The sequence below is a fragment of the Equus przewalskii genome, chromosome 5 (genome assembly GCF_037783145.1).
Source record: "Equus przewalskii isolate Varuska chromosome 5, EquPr2, whole genome shotgun sequence".
Taxonomy (NCBI): Eukaryota; Metazoa; Chordata; class Mammalia; order Perissodactyla; family Equidae; genus Equus; species Equus przewalskii.
The window spans coordinates 67806145-67826707 of record NC_091835.1 but is presented as its reverse complement, the minus strand read 5'-3'; the positions used below and the strand labels follow the sequence as shown (position 1 = coordinate 67826707).

The 20563-nt window shown below is 50.0% G+C and overlaps 2 protein-coding genes across 4 annotated transcripts; both read left to right on the top strand.

Moving 5' to 3' along the window:
- The first annotated feature begins 28 nt into the window (after window positions 1–28).
- Window positions 29–12298, top strand: PRKAG1 (protein kinase AMP-activated non-catalytic subunit gamma 1). Of its 3 annotated transcripts, XM_070619540.1 has the most exons (13): window positions 29–227; window positions 4056–4104; window positions 4935–5072; window positions 9140–9249; window positions 9449–9530; window positions 9630–9688; window positions 9810–9855; window positions 9956–10010; window positions 10435–10561; window positions 10667–10832; window positions 10991–11028; window positions 11297–11443; window positions 11583–12298. In XM_070619540.1, exons 4-13 carry the CDS (start codon window positions 9178–9180, stop codon window positions 11685–11687), a joined length of 897 nt encoding a protein of 298 aa, XP_070475641.1. In that variant the 5' UTR covers window positions 29–227; window positions 4056–4104; window positions 4935–5072; window positions 9140–9177; the 3' UTR covers window positions 11688–12298. The 3 variants fall into 3 exon arrangements, with proteins under 3 accessions (XP_070475641.1, XP_070475640.1, XP_070475642.1); XM_070619539.1 differs by lacking the exon at window positions 4935–5072 and having other exon boundaries at window positions 110–227; XM_070619541.1 differs by lacking the exons at window positions 4935–5072; window positions 9140–9249 and having other exon boundaries at window positions 110–227.
- Window positions 12299–15400: 3102 nt separating this feature from the next.
- DDN (dendrin) lies at window positions 15401–19607 on the top strand. Its single transcript, XM_070619538.1, has 2 exons — window positions 15401–15739; window positions 16130–19607. The coding sequence occupies exons 1-2, from the start codon at window positions 15531–15533 to the stop codon at window positions 18036–18038; spliced, it is 2118 nt and encodes a 705-aa protein (XP_070475639.1). The 5' UTR covers window positions 15401–15530; the 3' UTR covers window positions 18039–19607.
- The last annotated feature ends 956 nt before the right edge of the window (window positions 19608–20563 follow it).

Genomic DNA, 20563 nt, shown 5'->3' with positions numbered 1-20563 from the left:
CGTCAGCGGGATCCTTGAGGGTCCGAGAGGACCCAAGGGAGGGCGGTTACCGAGGTCAGGCCGCGCGGGAAGGGTGAGCTGCCGGCCGCCCTTGGCTTGCGTCTGTTCTGACGTAAGCGGAAGTGGCGTCGCGGTGCCGGAAGTGGGGTGGAACCTCCCACTCCCCGCCCCTCCGGCGAGCTTCCTAAAGGGCACGAACCCAGCCGGCGCTTCTCGCAATGGAGACGGTGAGGAGGGCGGCGGGGGGCGCTGTGGAGCCCGAGACCCCCGTTAGGGGACGGGGAAGCCTGGGCAGGGGCCGGCGCTGGTACCCAGTAAACGGGAAGCCGGGTGTCTGTCCTATCCCGTGACCCTGCCCCTCCGCTCCTTCGCCGGGCGCATCTCCTAGGACTGGGCCGCGCCCGCGCCTGCCTTCCGTCCGCGGCACTCTTAGCCCGAGCGGGCAGTGACTTCGAGCTCCTCCGAAACCCGCGCACACCCTGGCCATCTCCGGCCGCCTTTCCTCTTAGCACCTCAAGCCCTTCAGAGCTTGCCTGAGAGAGCAGGGTTGTGATCCAGCTTTCCTGGGTGAGGCAGGGGGCTTCCGAGGGAGCCCCGCTTGCATGTAGCGCCTGCTCCCCGGTTGTCTGATTGTGATCCCTACAATCTGTGGCCGGAGGGACATCTGAAAGACTTTTATACTGCATTGAGGTGTCCAGCGAGGTCACATACCCTTAATAAGACTGAAAACTGAGGTTTTCCTGAAGGAGGGAATCTTTCAATTTTAGAGGCCGCTGTGTCCCTGGAGAAGTTTAGGTCATGCACTGCTCTGCGATTCTAAGCAGGCGTGTTGGCATAACTCGTTCTTGGCCAGCAATTATTGACCGGTTGTGGCAGGTTTCTGTCATCCTCCTAGAGATGCTGCCAGTTGCCTGCTACGTGTTTGGACCCACCTTGCTCTCAGGAGCCTTTTCTTAGCATTCTGGAATTCTTCCCATTCACTTCCCTCTCCAAGAGTTTTTAACCATGTACGCTTTTGCCGACAGAGTAACTCTTCCTGTCTTGATTTTTATCATCTGTTACTGTAGTTGTATAAGGGCTACAGGTTCACCTTTCCTTGGATCAGTTACATGCCCAGAGTAATTCCTTTACGGCACCTTTTCCCTCCCTGCAGAGATGCCTTGTCCCTCAGGATATAAAGAAGAAAACAGACCAAAGTGGTGAAGTGATTTGCAATTGGTCACCCAGGCAAGGGAGTCACTTCTTACAGATTAAGAGAATTTTGAGCAAGAACAAGAGGTCTGATTCCTTTAAATTCAAAATAATATATTAATTTTTACTTATAAATCTATCAGGGTTTACAAAGCATTTTTATATAGATTTTCTAATTAGACCTCATACTTTATGTACTGAATTAGGTTCTTGGGAAAGAAATTGTTTTAAAAAGAAGAAAAAAGAAAACCTCTGCTTTGAAAATACTCAGCTTAACTGGTGTGGGGGTGAGCGCAAGCCAGTGACAGCTGTTCTTTAAGGTAGACTGTAGTAAATGTTATCATCAAGATGCAAACAAAGGACTGTGGAAGCATGGGGGAGGGAGAAATTACTGTGAACCTGGGTGATGGCATTGCAGGTTGAGAGAACAGTGTGAGCAAGGGCACAGATATTGGGGTATGTAGAGATTAATTGGGGGTGAGCCAGTGCTTGATGTTGCTGGAGCTTTGGATTTTGGTCATAGTGGGAGAAAAGACTGGAAAAGTAGGTTGAGGTCGGGTTGAAGGTATTGCATACCACACTAAGTTAGAACTTTGTTTTGTAATAAGGGGACCCATGGAAAATTTACGAGCAAGGTAGTGAGTGTGCTTTAGGAATGTTCTTAACAGCTTTCTGTAAATGGATGGAGCTACTTCAGAAAGTAGTGAGTTCCTGGTTGCTGGAGATCAGTCTCTTCCAAACCTGAGATGCTTGGCGAGAGAAGGTGGTGACAGCATGAAAGATGAATGGAAGAGGAAACAGATTTAGGGCGGGGAGACCAGTTTAGAGAATGTTGCAGAAGTGAGAGGTAAAAGCCTGAGTTAAAGCTGTGAACGTGGAAGGGAGAGAGACAGATTTGAGGCATTTCTAACTCACCAGCTTAGCTGGTAGATGTTAAGGACAAGTTTAGGTCATGCCCTGCTCTGCAATTCTAAACAGACACATTGGCATAGTCCATTCTTGGAGGATTCAAGACTGCAGTTCTCGGCCCCTGGGAAGACAGCAATGCAAAAAACAAAGATGGGACCCACAGTGAGAATAATAGGATTGGATGGACAGATGCTGTTGTGTTTTGTATTGAAGCATTTGAGGAGTCTCTGTGACATCTGTGCTTGTTTAGCAAACAATTGGAAATGTGAATCAGGAAATTGAAAGAAATTGTGAGTTTATGTGTCAGATCTAGCCTGTGTCTCTGTAATAATATTTTGTACTTAGGTAGTACAATGGTACTTTCTCAGGTCCCCTATGTTACTAAAAGTAGAGAGGAGTGGACATAATTACCCCACTCCTCTGTAGAGAAAGATAAAGGCATATTCAGTTGTGTCTGACTCTTACATAGGTATCCGAATCTATATCCAGCTGTACATCTCTTTTCTCTCCTTGTGACTTAGTCTTAGGTCTCTGTTCATATCAGTGTGCATTATTATCATTATCAATTTGAGAATTAAAAAATAAAACAATTGAGAATTATTTGCAAAACCACATGCTAGGCGTATGGAGGATACAAAGAAATATAAAATAGTTTCAGACTTCCAGGAATGTATAATCTGTTTGGATAGAGAATGAACAAAGTAACTGTAGCACAGTGTAGTATGTAAGTATCATGTGATGGGTACAATAATTTCAACAGAAGTAGCAGTTGCCGTGTCTTTGTATAGATCTTTGTGAGACTGTGTTATACCATGTGTGTTTCTTTATAGCTGAACAGCCGTCTCTCCCACTTATAAGTGATGAGGCTGTTGTTCCGAAAGTCTTGCCAAAATGCCAGGCCAAGCTGATAGTCTTATGCAGCCCAGAGAGAAGAGACAGAGATTATCCCTCTTCCCCCCTGCCCCCATCCTGGCCTGCTAGGAGAGAGAAGTTTAGGGCTATCCTGCCAACTTGACCCTGTTTACCAGCCAGCCTCCCAGATTCAAGCCAAGGCCTTTAACTTCATGTTACTACAGCAGCTTTGGAGGTGAAGTATGATTTTAAGTTAGTTTGGGGATATTACTCAGAGCAAATGGAGCCAAAACTGTTGATTCCAATGGATGAAAATTATCACGATTCCTCCTGACTTCCTAGATAACAATGAAATTTCCAAATGTTCCCACTTGAGGGAGCACAGAGATGGTTCTGAAGTTTTCTCTGTATTCAAAGCACTCTCTAATCTCAGACTGTCGAGGCAAGGAAACTTGGAAAACCAGCACCCTCTGGGCTGTAGTAGCCTTTGACTCACAAGGGTGCTGAGAGGACCCAGGTCCCCAGTTTCAGAACATTTGTGCTCCTTATCCAGCCCTCAGTCATTCAAGCTTTGACTCTCTCTGACAGTCAGCTGCTGGGATCCTCCCCAGATGTGGCCCTCTCTCGGTGGTAAGGGCTGTGTCAGTGATTCTGTTGCCTACAACTATGCTTGGTGAGTGTTTGCAGGAAAGCAGTGTGTCCGTCTGGCTTCCATGTTTTTATAAAGTAGATCTGTGAGAATCTTGTGGGGCCAGCCCTAAACTCAGATTTCCTAGTCTCAGCTTCTAAGACCTAATGTTTCGTTAGGCAGTGTAGTATATAAAGACATGAGCTTTGGAACCACACAGATCTGTGTTCAAATCCCTATTTCACCCCTTACCAGACATATGACCTTGGGCAGGTTGCTTAATATTTCTTGAACCTAGTTTCCTAATCTGTGAAAGTAAGGCTAATAATAGTATTTACTTCAGTGTTGTTATGAAGATTAAATGAGATCTTATTTCTAAAAGGCCTTCCAGTCCTTTCAAGGAAGTCATTTGTTGCTAGGCTCACATGGATGGAACCTAAGATAGGCTGAATCTTTGTTTCTCTTGTCTCTCCAGGCCACTTCTTCAGATGGCCACCCAGCTCTGGAAAATGAGCATCATCAAGGTAAGTTTACTGAAAAAAGGAAACTGGTATGAAAGCAATAGTGCAATCCTAACTTGTCTTCAGCAATGTTTTTTAATCTCTCCTTGGGTCCCCCTGGGAGACTCAAAGCTGGGCCAGATAATATGCCAAACCACACAAATCAGGAACAATAACGTAGCAAGATCACCTAGGAATAAATCTTTGATAGGGTGATGAGCATAATTAATATCTTCAATTATTGAATCACTTGAGAGAAGCTTTCGAGGTCCAGGGAAAGCTTCCATAGGCAACTCTCAACTGGCTAACCATGTTCTAGAAGTCTCTAGTATTATCTGAGTTCCCCAGAAACAATGCCACTAGGATTTTATCATCCAGTGAGTTCACTAAAACTGCTGAGCGTACACAAGAAATTATAGAAAGGCCTTGAAAGCCCTTGGAACTAATCTAGAAATAGAGGCACTAAAGTCCAAAATCCAGAGCACAGGCGAAGGCAATTCCAGCACCTTCCCAAATACCTTGTTAAAATGGAATGGCCCAACCCTAGGCCATCTAGACAGGAGCAGAACTTACAGGCATCTGTGGTAAAGGATTTGCCTAGGAACACTTCTAGGTCTTCCTAGAACATGTTTATGGCATTAGGAGTACACACTTTCTCAGAGGATTGAAATATGAGCTGAGATCCTAGGACATATTATTAAGGGTCTATGAGTTCTCCATAAGAATTTTTAAGTGTTCTGTTTTCGTTTTGTTGGTATCCAAAAAAGTTAATATAGTCATATTTTGAATTATCTGGATGACTTCCTAATTGACTACTGCCACGTGATAACAATGCTTATTTTATTGTTTTTGAGTACATTTGCTTTAGTGCCAACCAAGGCAGGGGTCAAAAATTCAAATTGTCTACGTGGATTAAGCAGTGACGTGGGCTGCGTATGACTGCGACAACCTGTAGATCTCATCGCATCTAAAAAGAGGCAGCAACTATCCAGGTCTGGTCAATTGTTACTATTCAAGAATTCAGGACCTAGTTTTGTCGGATCTGATTTTGAAAAGAAACTGAGAATTTGGATTTTTATGTAAATCTCCAGGTTTTTAAAATTTGGCAACTAATTTAAATTATTTTTTAAATACTTGGAAAGCCAAATCAAATATGTTTGTAGGTGTAGCCTAAAGTGATAGTATTTAACTATAAATGTAGCATGGTGTCAAAAGACTCGCTCTTGGGAGTCTGTTTTCAAATTTGAAAAACAATGGTGGGCTTCCAATTAAAGATGGTGTATCAAATACATGCATCTACTTTCATTCCTTCACAAAAAGCCACTAAAAACACTATAAAAGAATTTGTTTTAAAAGGTACAAACCCACCAGAACAGGGAGAACAAGAGAGGAGACAACAACAATGAAATTTTGGAAGCTGGAAAGCAGACAGAAGAGTGGTAAATGGCTTAGCCAACCTGAGAAAACTGAATTATAAACTAGCAGTAGGGAAAGCCAAGGAGCATTGAAGGCCTAAGAAGCTCTCAGATCCCAAGACTCCCTACCCCACTGAGTACAGCTGGGCAATGCCCCCCCATCTTTGTCAAAGACTAGAGGTCTGGAGAGGGGCTCAGGCCCAGTTGAAGGCTGAGGTACTGGGCTAAAAACAGGAGCAAGAGTGAACTATACTGGATGTGGAGACCTCAGTCCTTTTCCTCATTCAATTTCCAGAAGGCTGACAGAAAAGACTTCACCCTCCAAGCACAAAATAAATCCTCTCCAGAATCCTCTTGAGGGGAAAGCCCAAAAACTATACGTATTGAGTGCTCCCCATCTAAATGGCTCACAGTCAACAAGGCTCATTTACACACTTAGAGCTTCCAGTCAGCTTTAAAGACACCACTCTTAAAATATGGTTTGAATGCTCCTTTAAACCAAGGATTACCCCCTAACATGAAGAAAGCTGATCCACACTGCCCCCACAACATGAAAAGAAGCAAACAGAGAAAAACCAACAGAGGGGAAAAGTCAGTGTATAGAGAAGAAAACTTCAGAAGTTAACATTAATATGTACTCAGATAAAAGGACATATTTCTACCATGGAACAAGTACAGGATACAATTTTTTTTTTAAAAGGAATTTTCAGAAAACAAAAAGGAGCTCTTAGAAATTAAAAATATAATAGCAAAATTTTAAAACCAATTAGGAGATTTGGAAAATCAAGTTGAGGAAATCTCCCAGAAAATAGAATTAAAAATCAAGGAAGTGAAAAAAAAATCAAAGAAGTGGAAAATAGGAGAGAAAAAGTATTTTTAAAACAACAACAACAGGGGCCGGCCCCATGGTGGAGTTGTTAAGTTTGGCGCACTGCTTCTGGGGCCCAGGGTTTTCCCAGTTCGAATCCTGGGTGCGGACATGGCACTGCTCATCAAGCCGTGCCGAGGTGGCGTCCCACATGCCACAACTAGGAGAAGGACCCACAACTGAAAATACACAACTGTGTACTGGGGGATTTTGGGGAGAAAAAGGAAAAAATAAAATCTTTAAACACAACAACAACAACAAAAACCCACCAAAAAACAAGAGAAAAACAAAAACCTTAAAGGGTCAGTCTATGAAATCCTATATGTAAATAATAAGAATTACAGAAAGAGAATAATGACAACACAGAGGGAAGGAAACAGTCGAGGAAATAATTCAAGAACATTTCCTGGAACTGAAGGACATTAGTTTTCATATTGAAATGACTCATTGAATATTCAGCACAGTGGATGAAATTGACCCACCTGAAGCACAATCATCAGATTTCAGAACACTGGAAACAAAGAGAAGATCCTGAGTTTCCAGAGAGAAAAAAACAAGTCACATACAAAGAATCAGAATTGCCTCTGACTCTCAACAACTCCAGAAGCTGGAAGGAAATGGAGCAATGCCTTCAATATTCTGCAGGAAAAGAAATTCCAACCTAGAATCTATATCCTGTCAAATTGTAAATCAAAGATAAAGGCAAAATAAAGATATCTGCGTGCTGCAAGGTCTCTAAAAATTGACATCCCATGCACCCTTTCTCAGGAAGCTACTGGAAGGTGTGCTCCACCAAAACAAGGGAGTAGTGAAAAAAGATGAAAACATGAGATACGGGATACAGGAGTGCCAATACAGGAGAGACGGGAAAGGGGTCCCTTGGATGGTGATGAAGGAAGATCTCAAGATGACAGCAGTGCACAGCGGGCAAACCAGCCCAGATTTGAGCAGGTCAGAAGGCTCCGGAGAGACTTCTTTGGGTAGTTTGAATTGATAGACTATCTAATGCTTCTGAACTTCTTGAAAGGAGACTTTAACAATTGGTAAAGAGTTTGAGGGTTGAATCAGTTATAAGTACCATACAGAGAAAGTTAAGCAAACAAAAAGACAAGAGAATTATTAACTCCAAGGAAAACAAAGAAAAAAATCAGAGTTTATTATTTGGTTTAGCTCTAATGAATCTTCAGTTAAAATTATTTAAATACTAATGTAACCAACATTACAGTTTAATTTTGAGAAGAATGGGGGGATGGGAGGTGCATGTTAGTATGGGGTCCTGGTAGGAAAGAGAACTAAAAATTCTCATCTTCCTTGGATGATAATAGATAATTCCTAAAAGTGAAAAAAAAAGTAACAATATAAGCATGTTGTTTACAGACAAAAAATAAATAACCAAAATAATCAGCTAAAAGAAGTCTGATTCTGGGGAGAGGTAGTATAGGGAGGTGGGTGCCAGGGACTGCAGTTTTCTTAAAATCTTTAGAACTATTTGACTCTTTAAACTGTGTACCTTTGGTAAAAAATTAAAAACAAACAACTGGCATAGGATTTAAGAGCATGAACTTTGGAATCAGGTAGATCTGTGTTTGAGTCTTTCTTGTCACTTACTAATGACCTGAGCTTGAGCAATTTATTTCACTGCTTTCCAACTGAAAAATGAGGACAATATTTGCCTTATAGAGTTGTTGTAAGGATTAGATGATGTAATATTTTTAAGTACACATACCATAGTATGTAGCACATTCAGGCTATTATTTTGGGATTGCAAGCAATTAAAATCAGAGGAATGAACAGGTAAACACAGCCAGGGTCTCCCATTTATCTGGAGTCGGTAGGATGATTTCTAATTCACAGGGTCATCCCAAGAAGGATGCTCCAGGTGTTTTGGGCCAGGATGATTGAGCACTGGGTTCCAACTTAGTGTTGATGTGAAATGGCCCAATTTGGACCATGCCTTTCTCATCTGTGGGTCTTAAAATTCAAGTAAGCTGCTTAAAATTCTTCTAAGGAGCTTAATTACATTTTAATTGAGAAGAGAGAACAAATGAAAATGTGCTAAATATATGAAAGGGAAAACTTCAGTTAAAGATGAGAGAAAAACTTTAAGACTAGAACAGATTAATGAAAGACTGCCTTTCTGTTTTAGTCAGCCATCTCTGTCTTTTTTTTTTTTTCTGGTAAGGAAGATTGACCCTGAGCTAACGTCTGTTGCCAATCTTCCTCTGTTTTATGTGGGATGCTGCCACAGCGTAGCTTGACGAGTGGTGCTAGGTTGGCACCAGGGATCTGAACCTGTGAACCTACCTGGAGATGGGGGTTGAATGAAATGGTTTCTAAGGGGTTTATCCAGGTTTTGTGGGAACAATAGGAACAAAAGAGATAGAATAGGGGGCCTTATAAAAAATCATGCTCTGGGGCTGGCCAGGTGGCGTAGTATTTAAGTTTGTGTGCTCTGCCTTGGCGGCCCGGGATTCGTGGGTTTGGATCCTGGGCATGGACCTACACACTGCTCATCAAGCCATGCTATGGCGGTGTCCGACCTACAAAATAGAGGAAGATTGGCATGGATGTTAGCTCAGGGACAGTCTTCCTCAAGCAAAAAGAGGAAGATTGGCAACAGATGTTCGCTCAGGGTGAATCTTCCTCACCAAAAAAAATTAAAAAATAAAATCATGCTCTAAATATTTGAGCAGCTACAGTACAGTTTTATTTTCTGCTCCTTTTGATTGTGAGTTATTGGATGGAAGGAAGCTACTAACTATCACACCCTATGCAGAGACCCCAGAATCCAACAATAGCGTGTATACTTCCTTCATGAAGTCTCATCGCTGCTATGACCTGATTCCCACAAGCTCCAAATTGGTTGTATTTGATACTTCCCTGCAGGTGGGTGAACTCCTCTTTTCCCTTTCCCCTTCCTTGGAGCCTCTGGTTCAATACCTCTCATCCTATCATCCCAAGGGTAAATATCCTTGTCCTTCTATGGGGTTAGTCTCATGTTTTCCCCAACATACCCAACCCCTGTTCTTTTAAAGTCCTGCCCCCTGTGAATTTCCCTTTGTGATTATTACTCTTTTGGTTACAGGTGAAGAAAGCTTTCTTTGCTTTGGTGACTAATGGTGTACGAGCTGCCCCTTTGTGGGACAGTAAGAAGCAAAGTTTTGTGGGTAAGCAAAAATTTCTAGAACACAGTATTATTGGCATCCTGTGCCGGGCAGGGAAAGAAGCTTTTAAGCAGTGCTGAGGGCTCTTGTCTTGGCCTCCAGGTATGCTGACCATCACTGATTTCATCAACATCTTGCACCGCTACTATAAGTCAGCCTTGGTAAGGAACCTTAGCCTGACGCTCCAAGTCCCTCATTCTCATTTCCTTTCTTCCAAGCAAACCACAAGGGGTTAATGAAGCAGGGAGATCAACTCTCAAGTTCTCTTGCTTCTGCTTCCAGGTACAGATCTATGAGCTGGAAGAACACAAGATAGAAACTTGGAGAGGTGTGTAGAGAATTGGGGGTTGTAAAAGGATAAAGGGATAGAGAGTTTCCTGGGAAATGGTTTTCCATGGTGATATTTTGAACCTCCCTTTTCCCTTCAGAGGTGTATCTACAGGACTCCTTTAAACCACTTGTCTGCATTTCTCCTAATGCCAGGTGAGTTCCAGCTACCCATTTGTCCAGAAAGGGAAGAGCCTTGCCATCAGCATAGCTAAAACCCTAGACACCCAGAGATCCAGGGGCAGAAGAGAGAACAGACACTCCTCCCAAACCCAAACAAACGCATACTCTCTCTCTCCCTCTCTCTCTCTCTCTCTCCCTCCCTCCCTCCCTCCCTCCTCTCTCTCTCTCTCTCTCTCTCTCTCTCTCTCCCCCTCCCTCCCTCTCTCCCTCTCTCCCTCTCTCCCTCTCACTCACTCACTCACTCACTCCTCTCTCACTCTCTTCAGGCCTGGTCTGAACACTGCTCCCGTCCCCCAACCACCAGTTTTCCCTGTTTGTAAATATACCCTAAGGAGCTATCTAACCACCCTCAGGCCCAGCACTGCGGAACTTATCATTATTCCCCACCTTCCCACAGCTTGTTTGATGCTGTCTCTTCATTAATTCGAAACAAGATCCACAGGCTGCCAGTTATTGACCCGGAATCAGGCAACACCTTGTATATCCTCACCCACAAGCGTATCCTCAAGTTCCTCAAATTGTTTGTAAGTGCTCCTCAGCCCAGTTTTTACTTCTTATATACTGGGTTGGAGGGATATCCAGTGGTGGTTTAGAGGGCCTTGAAATTCAGGCTGATGGTTCTTCCTCAGATCACTGAATTCCCCAAGCCCGAGTTCATGTCCAAGTCTCTGGAAGAGCTACAGATTGGCACCTATGCCAACATTGCTATGGTCCGCACTACCACCCCCGTCTACGTGGCTCTGGGCATCTTTGTACAGCATCGAGTCTCGGCCCTGCCAGTGGTGGATGAAAAAGGTGAGAGATTGGGCAGAAGGAGAGGGAAGACTCCAGGGAAGCCAGGGTGGCTCTGGGGAAATCCGCTGCCCTCTCAGCACAGCCCGGAGGGTGATTCTATGGGCACAGGGAGCCTTGGATGCCAGATCCTCCTTGCTGAGCTGCCTCTGTCCCCCTAGGGCGTGTGGTGGACATCTACTCCAAGTTTGATGTTATCGTGAGTGATTGTGGAGGGGCTGGGAGGTAGGGAAAGGGGCGGGGTATTGAATGTGGAGAGGGAGAAGAAGAGAGTCTCTTCTGGGACCTACGGGTTTTAGAAGCTTCCAAGCTTTCAAATCCTATTTGAAAAGCAATTGAATGAGCTGGGTGGGGCTTGTGGGCATGGCTGACATCTGCCCTAAATCCCACTTGTGAGGTTGGGTGTGCTCAGAGTTTGGGGACTGGCTCCTTTGCTTCCCTGCAAGCACCTTCCTCTCTCTCCCCAGAATCTGGCGGCAGAAAAGACCTACAACAACCTAGATGTGTCTGTGACCAAAGCTCTGCAACATCGATCACATTACTTTGAGGGTGTCCTCAAGTGCTACCTGCATGAGACTCTGGAGACCATAATCAACAGGCTGGTGGAAGCAGAGGTAGGGAGGCCACTGATCCAAGAGGGGCTGAGGGGAGCAGCCTTGAGACTGGGGTTTGGCAAGGAGGGTAGGACTGAAGGGCTCCCCGTAACGGAGGCTGACACTAAACATCGCTTTCTCCCTTGTTGCTCCATGCCAGGTTCACCGACTTGTAGTGGTGGATGAGAATGATGTGGTCAAGGGAATTGTCTCACTGTCTGACATCCTGCAGGCCCTGGTGCTCACAGGTGGAGAGAAGCTCTGAGCTTGGGGGAAGGGCTCAGGCAGCACTGGGGGGTGTGCCCCACTCACTGCCTGCCCAAAGCTCTGGGAACCACAGATGAAACACTGAGAGAATTGTGACTCTGTTCCCTGCTCCGGAGCCCCCTACCCTTCTACCTGGGAGCTGGGGAAGGTGTGAGGGGAGGAAGGAGAATGGATTTTTAGCTGTCCTTATCCTCACACATACACTTGAGGAAAACGTTCAGCCTAGCCCATCCTAGCCCCGTCCTCTTAGACGTAGCCCCCTTTCTGGGTGAACTATAGGCACTGTGCTCCTCAGGCAAATTCTGATCTCTAAGAGATCCCCAGACCTCACCCAGCCTTTGCCATATCTCTGCCCCTGACTCCACCCTAGATAATAGCACAACAGAACTCTTCATAAAGATATTTTTATTCATCCTGTTTCATGCTGTATGAGGGGCCAAGTCCATTTAGTGACATTTCTTCCCATAATGGGAGCGGGGAGGAGGGCCTTTGGGTCCCTGTGCTATATGCATATGAAGGGAGAAGGGGGTTAGGTAGAGGAGGAGGGCAGAGTGGTTAGCTGAGGTTATTGCTTTTCATGGCAAACCTAATTAAAATGACAGGAACCTCTTTGTGGTATTGCAGTGTTTGATTTTTATAGTTGGTAGATGCTATTGCTTCAACCATCCTAGTTCATATGGCTTTTTCAACTCATCATTAATAATGACAGTACTAATAATAATAGCACACACACACATATATAAAACTGTGTACCAGGCACCATTCTCAGTGCTTTACGTATATTAATTCAGTTAATCCTCAGAACAACAGTAGATACTATTCTAGTTTTGCAGATTTAAAAAAACTGAGGCGGCGCCGGCCCGGTGGTGCAGCAGTTAAGTTCGCACGTTCCACTTTGACGGCCTGGGGTTCGCCGGTTGGGATCCTGGGTGCGGACATGGCACCGCTTGGCAAGCCATGCTGTGGCGTGCATCCCACATATAAAGTAGAGGAAGATGGGCACGGATGTTAGCTCAGGGCCAGTCTTCCTCAGCAAAAAGAGGAGGATTGGCAGCAGCAGTTAGCTCAGAGCTAATCTTCCTCAAAAAAAAGAAATAAAATAATAAAATTATGAAAAAAACCCCTGAGGCATAGAGAGGCTAAGTAACTAGCCCAAGGCCACACGGCTAGTAAAAACATAGAGCCGGGATTTGAACCCAAACAGTCTGGTTCCAGAGTTCATCTTTTTACCGTACACTAGACTTAACCACCTTTCTCATTCTCCCCACCCAATTCCCTGCAGTCCTCATTACCTCACTTTCCCCTCTGCCTGGACCATAGCTGGGACCCAAGGAAAATCCAAGAACAGTGTTAGGTCTCCAGAAATTAGACAGACTGAGGGTCTCCTTCAGGCAGAGAGATCTGCCACCACCAACTTTTCTTAGTAAAAGTTGGACTCTGGAGTTTGTTCAGCTGGCACTGTCTCTGAATCTACAAATCTTTTGCCTTTCTTCCAAGCTGAGAATGAGCTGGGGCATGGGGGAGCAGCAGGACCATGGTCACCCCCTCACACCCTTTCCCTTTGCTGAAACCATGTGGGCCAAAACAGTAGTTGGCAGCACACACCGTAAGGACTGCTAGACTGACTGGTATGAGCCAAATTCTGGGCACCGCCTCACCACCGCCTGGCAGGTATGATACCGTTTCCTGTCCAGGACCTGAAGCACTTTCAGAGTAACTCCTTGCCCCTCCCAGCGCTAACCTAAGAACTCTGATGAACCCAGCTATACTGTACTTGTTCCTCCAAACCAGGCTTTCTGATGGAACAGGGAAAGGCAGCAAGGCACTCATCAGAGCTCAGCTCTCAGTGCTGCATCATGGCCTTGGAGAAGCCCCTGCTTATGCAGTCACCTCATCACAGCTCTCACAGCACATTCCCAGACTTGAGGGAGGGAGGCTTCCAAGTTATTAGAATGAGGGTATGTTTATGTGTGTGTGGGTGGCTGCGTGGTGGAAGGGACAGATGTCTCCTTATGTCACATTCCATCATGAAGGAGGGTTTGTCTAGGGAGGAGGCAAGGGCTTTAAAAAGCCCTAGGACTCTAGTGCGACCTGGGTGGATGGAAGCACCTTCAAGCGGAGAGCCATCAGCGCAGCTGGTAGGTGTATGGATTCAAGGGGGGTCAAGTAGATGGGATAGGGGATGTTTGGGTTCTTTAGGATGGCCTATGTTAGGGAGCAGGAGGCCTGGGTTTTGTTGTTCTGGTTCTCAGTAAGTCAGTCTTCCCCACGACAACACTCCTGGCCCCATCCCCTTAAAAGGAAAGGTCTGTACCCAAAGGGCTGCATGTACTTTAGTGAGAAACAAATTAGGATCTCTTGCTTCTCTCATTTCCCCCTAAAACCTACCCAGTCAGTCTCAGAGTCTGAGGATGGAGCAGAAGACATGGGACAAAATTTGGGAGCCTCATAGCCTTCTAATCTTATTTATTCCTCTCAGGAGTGGCAGATTATCCCTTCTTCCTCAGAAACCATCACCATACACACTCCTTCCCCCACCTCCCCACACCCCTCCCCTCCACTGGAGCTGCTGCCATGGTTGCCAGGCATGGTTGCTAAGTCTCTGCATGGAAGGGTTGGCGTGGGCTGTGCTGCCACTAACATTACCATGGTGAATCAGGGGACACCTGGTATAGGCGTAGGGGGAGGGATCATGTGGATGTAAGCAGCAACCCCCCACCCAGGACAGAATGAGCCTAAAAGGTGAGCATCTGGAACACCACTTCAGGTGGGGGCTGAGTGAGCTAGGCATTGTGATAGTGGTGATGGGCAGCTCTACACTGGGAACTAGGGGCCACTTTTATCATTTCAGTTGCTAGGGGATTGGTTTTACCAAGGGAGCACACCATTCCTCCTCCATCCCCTCTGAAAGAGTGTAAGTGCATAGCAGAGCTGTGTGGGCACAAAACAAATGACCCCAAAATCCTGGCTTCTGGACTGGGGGGAAGAGCCTGCTTCGGGGAGAGTGCTCCACGGGTGCTCAAGGACAAACATCTTAGAATGCGAGTGTGGAGCAGCTCCCATGGCCAAGACAGGATCCTGTGCCCTGCTGTACTGGCAGCCCTGGGCTGCAACACTGAGAGGGTAAGAAGTTAAGGGTGTGAGGGTCACCCTTGTTGAGGTCGAGGGAGGCAGCTCTCTCCCAGAGTCACACAAAAGCTGCGTGAAAGCCACCACCTCCTCCCACCACGCATGGAAGCTGGTTACTCATCTCCTCTCTGCACCCGAACCCACTGCTGCTAAAAATAGCCCCCCATGCCTGGGCCAGCCCCTCCTGCACCCCAACCCCTGGAAACCAGCAGAGAGTGGCAGGCAGAGACCTTGAGTTCCATTCTCATCACCTCCCTGTCGGGGAAACTAAAGTCCGGGCCGGGAAGTCAGGGGCAGAGCCCTGGTGGTCAGGCACCCTGACAAGCAAGAGAGTGAAGGGTTAAAACGGCAAGAAGGTTGAAGAAATTAGGACGGGGGCGGAGGCACTGTCAGCTTGGCAAGAATATGAAGTCCCCTGCCCACTCGTGCAGGTCCCATCAGGCTTGGGGTACAAGAGCAGTGGGAAGGGGCGCCCAATCCCGGGCCCCAGGGGGCGGCCGTGCACATGGGGGAGGTAGCAGCGCCGAGCCGTCCGCGCCGTGTCACATGCGCGCGCGCGCACACACACACAGACAGGCACACACGTGTGCCCGGGTATATATAGTCCCCAGTCGCTGGGCCCGCCGCTCTGCAGTGGGCGCCGGCTCCCTGGGCTGGGAGGGGGCTCTCGGGGCGGGTGGGAGGGTGGGGGGCCGGGGTGGGGTGGGGCAGGATGCTGGATGGCCAGCTATTCTCCGAGGGGCCCGACAGCCCCGGGGAGCTCCAGGATGAAGAGTCTGGCAGCTGCCTCTGGGTGCAGAAATCCAAGCTGCTGGTGATCGAAGTGAAGACTATTTCCTGTCATTATAGCCGCCTCGCCCCTCCTCGACAGCTCATGGACTTCCACGCCAGCCACTGGGCCCGCGGGCCCCAGAGCCGCACGTGAGTGAAGGAGGGGTGAGGGGAAGAGAGTGGTGGGGCCGGGAGTGGGGTCCAGACCTCTCCGCAGGCACCAGCCAGCACTGCTGGTCCTTCTCTTTCCCAGCTCCCTGCCCCCAAATCCCGAGGTCTGGGGCCTGATTCATCCCACGTTGTTTTGGGGGGACAGGAGAGGGCGTGAGAAAGGGCAGGAGGTGAGATGGGGCAGACTCTGTTAAAGTGTGCATGGAGAGATGGTGAGGAGTCCCGCTTCGACTTGAGCCCTATCACACGCACACGTGCACACACCCCTCCACATGGCTGCCCCAAGTGGTCTCCAGTGCTCCCAGCTCCCCGTACCTCGGCTCCCTTCCCCCACAAACTGCTCACCTGGGTTCCCGCTCATTGTCCCAGGTGTGGGCCGCGCCCGGGATCCCCTGAGCCGCCGCCCCGCCGACCCTGGGCCTCCAGGGTGCTGCAGGAGGCGACCAACTGGCGGGCGGGGCCCCCGGCCGAGGTTCGAGCCCGGGAACAAGAGAAAAGGAAAGCAGCATCGCAGGAGCGGGAGGCCAAGGAGACCGAGCGAAAAAGGCGCAAGGCTGGTGGGGCCCGAAGGAGCCCCCCAGGTCGGCCCCGCCTGGAGCCTCGGAACGCCCCTCGGGTGGCCCAGCTGGCAGGGCTCCCAGCTCCCTCACGGCCCGAGCGCTTGGGGCTGGTGGGGCGACCGCCCCGTCCATTCGCGCAGCTGCAGAGCGACCCAGGGGCGGCGTGGGCGAGGCCTTGGGGAGGTCGGCGGCCAGGGCCACCAAGCTACGAGGCTCACCTGCTGCTGAGAGGAGCTGCTGGGACAGCCCCGCGACGCCGCTGGGACAGGCCGCCACCCTATGTGGCTCCACCTTCTTACGAAGGCCCCCACAGGACCTTGGGGGCTAAGCGAGGCCCTGAGCCCTCCCGGGCGCCGGCCTCTTCAGCCCCTGCTCCCACTCCGGCCAGGACAGAGGGAGGGTGCACAAAGAAGAAGCTGGATCCTCGGATCTACCGGGACGTCCTTGGGGCTTGGGGTCTCCGACAGGGGCGGGGTCTCTTGGGGGGCTCCCCAGGCTGTAGAACAGCCAGGCCAAAGCTGGAGTCCGGCAAGGGGGCCGCGGAGAAAAGCCTGGGGCTGGCTGCTGCTGGCCTGAACAGTGGTAGCGACGGCCATCCCCAAGCCAAAGCTGCTGGGAGCCCAGGCACGGAGACAGCTCCTGCAGGGTCTGCAACTACGACTCCCAGCCCCCCGCGTCCCGCTCCCAGGTCCAGGGCCCATCTCAACGGCTCCGGGGAAGGGAAAGAAGGTAGAGAACACAGCTGGCTCCGCAAATGCTGGATTCCCTCCCTTAAAAAGCAGCTGCCCCGACATAGCCAGACCCTCCCCAGGCCCTGGGCTCCGGGAGGCACGGGATGGAGAGAGTCCCTGGGTCATAGAGAAGGGGCAGGACCCGAGACCTTGGAGGGTCGGCGGGCGACCCGCCGCGCCCACACCCTGCCCCGCAGTTCCCGCGGCCCTACTCCTGGAGAAGGCGTCTTTGTCATTGACGCCACCTGCGTGGTGATACGGTCTCAGTATGTTCCGACCCCTCGTACCCAGCATGTGCAGCTTTTGTCCTCAGGGGTGCCGCGCGTTATGGGGGATGCCCCCAGCCAAGCGAAGCCCAAAAAGGAGGAGGGCGAAGGGGCCGCGCTCTTTCCCTCCTCTTGCCAAAAGCTACTAACGAGCAGCCGCCTTTCACACCAGCCCGGTGAGGGGCGCGAGTTCGAAGCTGAGGGCGGGAAGCCCGCAGACTCCTCATTGGAAGAGCGCGCCTCCCGCATCTTGGGGCTTCCGGTGGGCGAGGTAAACCTGCAGGACGCCCGCACACAGCCAGGTAACCCAGAGCACTCAGCCTTAGGCCCAGCGGCTTCGGGAGGCGCGGGCAGTGCCGAGGCCTCGGAGGAAGCGGCGGTGGTCCCGCGGCGCGCGGGCCGGGGCTGGGCGCGGACCCCGGGGCCCTACGCCGGGGCCCTGCGGGAAGCGGTGTCCCGCATCCGCCGCCACACCGCCCCGGACTCGGACTCGGACGAAGCTGCGGAGCTCAGCGTCCATAGCGGTTCTTCTGATGGAAGCGACACAGAAGCCTCGGGCGCCCCCTGGCGGAATGAGCGGCCCCGGCCCCGGGAAGGTGGCAAGACAGAGCTGAGCGACAGTATGGGAGAGCTTCTAGACGTCACCAGCCAAACCAGGGAGGCCCTCTTCAGGGCGAGGGACACTAAGGGGACCCCACATGGAAATAGGGAGCGGCAGTGAGAGGCTCTTTCTTGTATTTGTTTTCCCCAACCCATCCATCTTCGGGGCCACTGGTCCCCTTTCTTCCTCACAGACTTCCTTGTACCCCTTACCCACACCCGTTCCCATGCTCGAAATAGAAGCCGCCCAAATGAAAGGAAAGGGAGCATATGCCGATTCATGATTTTTTTTTTTTCAGGAGAGGTGAGGGTGAGCAGTAGACTTTAATGTGGGCTCCATTCAGGGCACTAAAGTAAGGTCTTCAGCAGGACCTGATGTATGAGGTGTGCAGCTCAGCAGAGAGGCCTAGCCAGCATCAGGCAGGGGGGCAGGGGTGGTATAGTCATAGGAGGGCAACTTCAGGGCAGGGCCTCTGGGCAGGAGGGAGAAAGGGATGGAGAGGCTTCTGACTGAGGTGACCAGGTGGCCGAGAGGCCCTTGGCAGAAGAGGAAGGGGTCCAGAAGCAACCAGCAAAGCAGAAAGACTTTGGTGTCACAAGTCTTGGGTTCCAATCCCAACTCTGACGCTAATTTGCTGGGTGACCTTAGGCAAGTCCCTTCCCCTCTCCAGGCCTCTTATGATGTAAAGTGTGGGAGTTCTAAGGTCCATCCCTGCCACTTTGGAGGCTTTGATCTCATCCTCCCTTCCACAAGCCAAGAAAGAGTTAGGAATAAGTGAACAGAGTCTGAGTGTCCCTGGTGGCTTCATTATCACCTGCACTCATTCTCAATTCCAGACTGTCCAGGGTTGCACAAGAGCCGAGTAAGTGGACAAGGGCTCCTATCCCAGTCTCTCAGGTTTAGGTGAGGGCTCCCCAAGGCAGGGCAGGATGGTGGCCTTGTCACTGTCCCTGGCCTGTGGCGATCCGAGCTGGGGAGGGAAGGCAGCCAATGAATCAGCTTGGGACGTCTTTAGGCCTTCCCCTTTTTCTCCTCCTCAATGTTCCTTAGCGATGCTCTGAATCGTTACCACGATCTCCCATCCAGGTGGTATCACCCATCTGAAAGAACCCTGAGAATTTCTTGCATCTCTGCTTCTTCCAGAAACCAGCCAGGGAAGGAAAAGGGAGGCTGGTCCCCAAGAACCTGCGGGTGTGGAGTGTGATACTCGCTACAGCCACTACGGGGCGCGCGCAGGTCGCGGATTTCCCCTGGAGCTAGTCCCCGAGTTCCTTCCACTCCGGCCCTGCTGGTGAATCAATTGATCCCTAGTTACTGCGCGCCGGTCCCCCGCCTTGCCGCCTCCAGCCGTGCGAGGTCGGGAGCAGGCCTGTGGCCTTCTAGACCTCCGGAGCGCGCCGAGCCCCTCTTTGTACTCATCCACGCCGACCAGCTTGGCACCCAGACTCTAAAGTCTTTTTTCTCTCCAATCTTGGACACCTCCTCTGTCCCTATTTACTAGCCATGTGAACTTGGCCAAATCACTTCACCTCCCTGAGCCTCAGTTTCCTCATCTGTCAAATGGGGGTTTCTAAACACCTACCTCGCAGGGTTGTTGTGAGGATTTAATGCGGTAATGTATGTAAAGCGCCTTGCACAGTGCCCGGCACACAGTAGGCGCTCAATAAATCTAAGCTTCCCTTTGTCCAACCTTGGCATCTTTTGCTTTCACCAACCCATTCCCTCCTGCGTCCCTCCCCCAGGGGTCTTCTGCTCCTTCCCGATCGGTGGAGGGGGACTCCTTCCTTTGATGGAAACTCCCAGCCCACCCCTGTCTCCCCCAGTCCGGACTCTCCCTTCCTTGCCCCCCACCCCACCCCCGCTGGCTCTTCCCACTGCCCCGGCGCACTCCCCCACCCCCCATTCCGGGCAAGGGCTGAGTCAGCCTGGGTAAATTTAGCCGCCGACTCGGCGGGCGCGGGGGCTTCGCCCAGACTCAGTCGCGGAGTCCGGCCCGGCCCTTGGCCCCGCCTCTGCCCCCACCCCCACCGAGTCCCGCCAACTCCGGCTCCGGCTCAGCGTTCAGATCCCCAGCCCCGCTCTCAAACCACTTATGATTTTGGTCTCCAATTATCTCGACGTCACTCTCCACCCGCACCCGGAGAGACTGGCCAGGACAGGGAGGGGGCAGGGCGGCCGAGGAGGCCGCTGGACTGGACCCTAAGCCGGGCAGCCTGCCTTGGTTCACTGGAGAGGGGTGGTTCTCTCTGGGCTTCTGAACTTGAGGAGAGAGCATGGCTCAGAGTCACCCAGGAAGGTCCATCCCAGAATCTGCCTGGAGCCCACACTGTCAGGTTTCAAGTTAGCTCCCGCTGGAGGAGGTAAAGGAAGTGGGGGTCACCTTGGGCAGAGATGAAAGTTTCCTGAGGTCTGTCTCCTTTCCACCTAGAATTCTAACTACTACCCATTCTAACTATGGAGCCTTTACCCAGCACCTGAGAGGAGCCAGGCACCAGGCTGGGCTCCAGGAAAGAGATGAGATAGGTCTGCCTGACGATGGGGTGAAGATGAAAATATATCAAATAATGACAGTATTGAGCAGTGAGTGGTAAGTACCGTAAAGAGTCAAACAGGGGAGATTGCATGGTTTTCATGAGATCAGGAAA